This window comes from Manacus vitellinus, unplaced genomic scaffold, assembly GCF_001715985.3.
Source record: "Manacus vitellinus isolate BGI_N305 unplaced genomic scaffold, ASM171598v3 scaffold_123_pilon, whole genome shotgun sequence".
Lineage (NCBI taxonomy): Eukaryota > Metazoa > Chordata > Aves > Passeriformes > Pipridae > Manacus > Manacus vitellinus.
Genome location: NW_021938915.1, coordinates 146,370 through 151,431, shown reverse-complemented (window position 1 = coordinate 151,431; position 5,062 = coordinate 146,370). Strand labels below are relative to the sequence as shown.

Here is a 5,062-nt window from a genome sequence, read left to right as displayed (position 1 = left end):
GGCTCTGAGAGTGCCTGGGCGGCTGCTCAGCAGCTCTGGTGGTGGTTCCAGCCCGAATTTCTCTCTGGAAAGCAGCTGATTAATGACAGATGAACCTTCCCGGGGCAAATTGGGATGTTCTGAGGGAGGAGTTGGGGTTGTTCTGGGCTCTTGTCCCCACAAAACCTGGTGGCTGGACCTTACTATTGGATGCAACCCCAAAACTTAACATGTCCACCCCCATATGGAGCAAAACTGCCCTAAAAAGGGTGTTCCTCCCAAAAAGAGTGTTTATCCATCCCCACCCATCCTTCCAGCTCCTGCCCACCCCCACAGCTTGCTCCAAGGAGAGCTGTGGAGTGTTTTCAGGCCTAAATGGGGTTGTTTTCTAGCTGAAAATGTCAAATTTTAGTGTCTTCTGTGACCCCTGGGGCACGCTGTGATACCTGGAGCATCCTGAGCACCTGCTGGAGGGAACCCTGAACTTCCCACGCATCCACCTCCCCTGAACCTGTCTCCAAGGATTTCCCCCCCCGGATTTGCGGGGTTTAAGGAGAGAGGAAAGTGCAGGACTCGCCTGGAGGAAAACCCACACAGACACAGCAGAGCTTTGGCAGCCTCAGAGCAAATCTTTATTTGGCAGCAAACCCACCACACTTTGCAGAAGGAGGGGAGGGAGGTGGGCAGAGAGGGGTGTCCGAGGTTGGGTTTGATCCTGGAGCCTTTCCCAGCCCGAAATTTTCCATGGGGGGGAGGAAACCAGGGGCTGCAGCACGGCTGAGGGGCCAAGCCCAGCTCAGTGGTGGTGCTGGTGGTGGTGGTGCTGGTGCTGCTGGTCCTCCACCTCGTGCAGGTGCTCGTGGGTGGCGCTGGTGACACGGACGATGAGCATCATCATCTCGCAGAAGCTGATCTGGGCGTCCTTGTTGATGTCCAGGTCCTTGAAGATCTCGTCGATGGTGGCCTTGTTCTTCACGTGCTGCAGAGGAGGAAGGGACAGGGTGAGGGGGAGCATCACTCACAGCTCAAACCTCTCCTTGGGCGAAAAAACCCTTCGCTCAACACTAGAAAAGGGAGTCACAAAAATAGTGGGATTTGGGGGTGGTGTTTCTGAGCCCATTTCCAGATGGCAAAGGAGCTCCTGAGCAGCCTAACCCTGATTTTTACGGAGGAGGGGATGAGGGTCAATATCCGGCTGCAGGTTCACCCAGACCTGGGTGGGATTCCTTCCTCTGACTTTATGGAGCAGGTTTGGAAAGGGGAGGTTGGACAGAGAGGGTTGGGCAGGAGATATCCAGGTTAGGGGGGTCCAGCCCAGCTCCCTCCCCATGTGGACCCTGCTCTGGGCCCACTCACCTTCAGGTAGTTGGCAAGATGCTTCTCAATGAGGAGCTTCAGCTCCTTCTTGGTCAGGGTGTCCCTGTCCCCCTCCCGCCTGGAGTAGTGGTGGAAGACATCAATGATGACATCCATGGCCTTCTCCAGCTCGGAGAGCTGCTCCTGGCTCTGGGAGCTCTGGAAGAGAAAGGGTTGCACCAAATAACAGCAGGAGCCACAATGGGTGTGGAAATCTGCCATAACCAGGGCAGTGAGGACACGGCCAGGGGGTTTTTCCCTTGAAATGTGCCTCCTTCCTAGGAACTCCCAAACCAGCTGGTAGCACCCCAAAAACCTCTGGAGAGATACAGAGCACAAGATCTGATGTCCTGGAGCCCCTTTGGTGGTCAGAACGTGCCAGGGGGGAACCTCCTCCAGGAGAAAACATCCCTGTGGGATGAGCCTGAGTGGAACTGGTTGTGCTCTGCCAGCAACCGATGGCAGGTCATGATGAGATGCTCCCTGAGGGTCTTCACACCTCTGGTGGCCCAACCAGCACCTGGAAAAGAGACCTTAAATGCACATTGGACTTGCCTTGCTCATCTTGTCAGCGGAGTGAGATCCCCTGGGACCGGTGTGGGGCAGGTCCCAAGCGAGGGGTCTCTTATACCCTGGCCATGAAAGGTTGTGAAATGTCCCTGTTTCATCCAGTTCCAGTCCATGCTCATGACACACTGGGCGTTGCTTAAGGCTCGGGGGCAGTTCCTTAAAAAGGGTCTCTGTGGCTTTTCCCGCAAGGTCAGGGTGTCACGGACTCCACTGGGGTGGCAGGGGGTGGGCAGGACATGGAAATGTCCCCTCAGGTGGGTCCCCTTCACCTGGTTGAGGTTTGAGCTGTGAACTTTGCCCTCACCCTGTTCCCTCCTTCCCAGCATGTGGGAAATGAGGAAATGTGGGAAAATCGTGATCAATTCTCCACCAACTCTTGCCAAAAGTCCGTTCCCTTGGGATTCTTCCACTTCACCTGGTTTTGCCCATTCATAGGGGTGTCTTCTGGTGCCACAGGGCACCCACACCATCATTCCTGCCCTTCTCCAGTGAGTGTCCCCATCCCTGCAGAGCTGGGGCACCCTGAAGGGTCCCAGTGCTTCGTTATGTTGGAAAAGCCCCCCAAGATCATCAGATCCAACCTTTGACCCATCTGTCTCCACCCAGACCAGCGAGTGCCACAAGCACAGGCCTGGCAGCAGTGCCAGGGCTGCCTGTGTGACACGGGCACAGAGGTGGCACTGAGGGACCATCCCCTGCCTGCAGCAAATGTGTTTCCGTGACAGACACATAATCCAGGGCGTGTGCCTGGCCTGGCAGGGCTCCAGGAGCTCCATTTCACCTCCAGGGGTGGATTGTCCCCACCCCAGGTGTGCTCTGAGCTGTACAGACCAGGTCTGGCTGAAAGGTGTTTATTTTTTTTTGCACATTTTGGGACTCTGTCCTCACTCTGTGGCTTTTGTTGTTGTTGTCTCTCAGCGTGGCACAGACCCAGCGCAGGCGCTTTGGCTTCGGAGCTGCCAAGTTTGGGAGCAAAACGAGACTTTCCAGTGTTTCTTCATCAAAAAGCGCTGCCTGCTGACTCAGCAGACTCGTTTTGGGGTTTGTTTAACCTGCCAAGCATTGTGTTGGTCTCAGACACAAAGTGGAGGCCAAAACAGGGCCATGGACAGGCCTGGGGTGAGTTCCAGGAGCTCCAGAGGAGCTGATGTGGGGCAGCACCATGCAGGGAGCTGCTCAGAGGTGCAGCCTTGGTCTACAAACTGCTTTTCAGGGAGAATTTCTTCCTGGAAGGGGTGGTGAGGCCTTGGAAGGGGCTGCCCAGGGAGGTGGGGGAGTCCCCAGCCCTGGAGGTGTCCAAGGAACGACTGGCTGTGGCACTGAGTGCTCTGGGAGATGGTCAAAGGTTGGACTTGATGACCTTGGAGGGCTTTTCCATCCTCAGTGATTCTGGGAATGATTCTGTGATACAACAGCCCCCCCGGGCTCCAGCCCTCACTGGGGGTGCTCTGCATTTCACAACAGGGGTGTTCTGATGCTCAGAAGGTCTGGAGAAGGTCTGGGCTGTTTCACAACAGGGTGTCCGGGACCATCCCCGGCATTGCAGAATTTTGTAGCAATATCAGGAAACCCCCCTTTTGGTCACTTTATCACCCTGGAGGTGGGGAAGAACAAGGGTGTGGGAGGGGTTTCCAAGGTGGGATAGTGGCTGGATCCTTGGATGTGCCCACAGGCAAGAGGAATGAGCCTCTGCATGTTTGGTTGTGATCTGGGGTGACCGGGGAGCCCAGGCAGTGCTGAGGGAGCCCAGGCAGTGCTGAGGGGCCCAGGAACATGTCCTGGCACAACTTTCTGCTGGCTCTGCAGCCCCCCTTGCACAGGACTTGCACAGCCCCCTGTCCACCTACAACCCCGTTCCCAAGGCCAGCAGGTCCGGGCAAGGATCTGCTCACTGGAGGGACTGAGAGGGTCTGGGGAACTCAGGATGCGTTTCCAGGTGCCCAGGGTTAGTTGTGCCCCGAGGAGCTGAGCCCTGGCAGGGCACCCCGAGCTTGGCAAGGGTTGCAAAACTCTTTCAAAACACACTTTTAAGGGCTGATGTGGGCAGAGGGAAGAGCAGGGCTTGTCACCCCCTGGGTTTCCCCCAGTACCAGTGCCCACCCTCCCCCCCACCCGTGGGATGCGGAAGGAATTGTCGGCACGGGAAGGACTCGGTGGATTTCAAGTGATGCTTTATTGTCTCACAGGCGTGAGGGATCCCAGCAGGCAGAGAGCACCCAGAGCCCCATTCCTAAAGCAGCCCTCTCCTGGTGTTCCATGGGGGGGGGAGCTGAGGCTCAGTCCTGGTCGGGCCCGCAGCGGTCGGAGCCGTGGCTGATGCGATGGGCATCGTCAGCCACCTTGGCCAGGACGATGCTGAACTCCTCGAAGGACAGCTCCTTGTCCTTGTTGAGGTCAGTCTCCTTGAAGATCTTGTCCAAGTAACCACGTTGGTTCCTGCCCTGGAATTGGGGGACAGGAGAGGTTTTAGTGCATCCCCTCCCCTGTCTCTGAATCCACCAGTGGAGACAGAGCCAGCTGGGTCCTTCCATGCCCCGGAATGTGTCTGGATCTGCAGGACATCATGACCCTCTCCTACAGTGCAATTAGCCCCTAATTAAGCCCTAAGTGGACACTTGTCCCTAGTCCCTCTGGCTGGAGGAGAAAGCTCAGGTGGCCCCACAAGTCTGACCACAGTGAACCACTGCCATGGTGGGACCTGCTCCCCATTCCCTCAGAGCCACCTCAGCCTCGTCCCCCGGCACATCCTGAGGGAATGCTCCCCCAGGGAGCCCCTCTGGCACTCACACAGGCCTGCAGGAAGGTGGGGGCCTGCTCAGTGATCAGCGTTTTGAAGTCGTTGAAGCTGAGGAGGTCGAGCTCTCCCTGCCGGACGCTGTAACGGTGATAAACGTCCACGATGGTCTTCAGGGCCCTCTCCAGGGTGCAATTCCCAGGGAACTGCCGGCTCTCGGCGTGGCTGTGGGTGCTGGCAGACATGGCTGAGCTCGGGAGGTACCTGCAGAAACTGGGAAACACCTCGAAGCTCTGAAATGGGCCCAAAATCAGGCACCCGAGGGAGGGGGAGCTGCCCCTACCTGGCCCCGGAGACTGTGTTCTATTTTATATGTAATGCCAAAATATATATTGTGTTATTTCTATGTATAATATATACTAT

General features: G+C 56.7%; 2 protein-coding genes across 3 annotated transcripts; both read right to left on the bottom strand.

Moving 5' to 3' along the window:
* Positions 1-591: 591 nt before the first annotated feature.
* LOC103761966 (protein MRP-126) lies at positions 592-1,920 on the bottom strand. 2 transcript variants are annotated; one of them, XM_008928599.2, is made up of 3 exons: positions 1,891-1,920; positions 1,336-1,494; positions 592-958 (listed from the first exon to the last, which is right to left on the bottom strand). In XM_008928599.2, the coding sequence occupies exons 1-3, from the start codon at positions 1,897-1,899 to the stop codon at positions 776-778; spliced, it is 351 nt and encodes a 116-aa protein (XP_008926847.1). In that variant the 5' UTR covers positions 1,900-1,920; the 3' UTR covers positions 592-775. The 2 variants fall into 2 exon arrangements, with proteins under 2 accessions (XP_008926847.1, XP_017923315.1); XM_018067826.1 differs by lacking the exon at positions 1,891-1,920 and having other exon boundaries at positions 1,336-1,678.
* A 2,179-nt stretch (positions 1,921-4,099) lies between these two features.
* On the bottom strand, positions 4,100-4,884 carry LOC103761967 (protein S100-A8-like). Its single transcript, XM_008928600.2, has 2 exons — positions 4,693-4,884; positions 4,100-4,346 (listed from the first exon to the last, which is right to left on the bottom strand). Exons 1-2 carry the CDS (start codon positions 4,882-4,884, stop codon positions 4,182-4,184), a joined length of 357 nt encoding a protein of 118 aa, XP_008926848.1. The 3' UTR covers positions 4,100-4,181.
* Between the last annotated feature and the right edge of the window lie 178 nt (positions 4,885-5,062).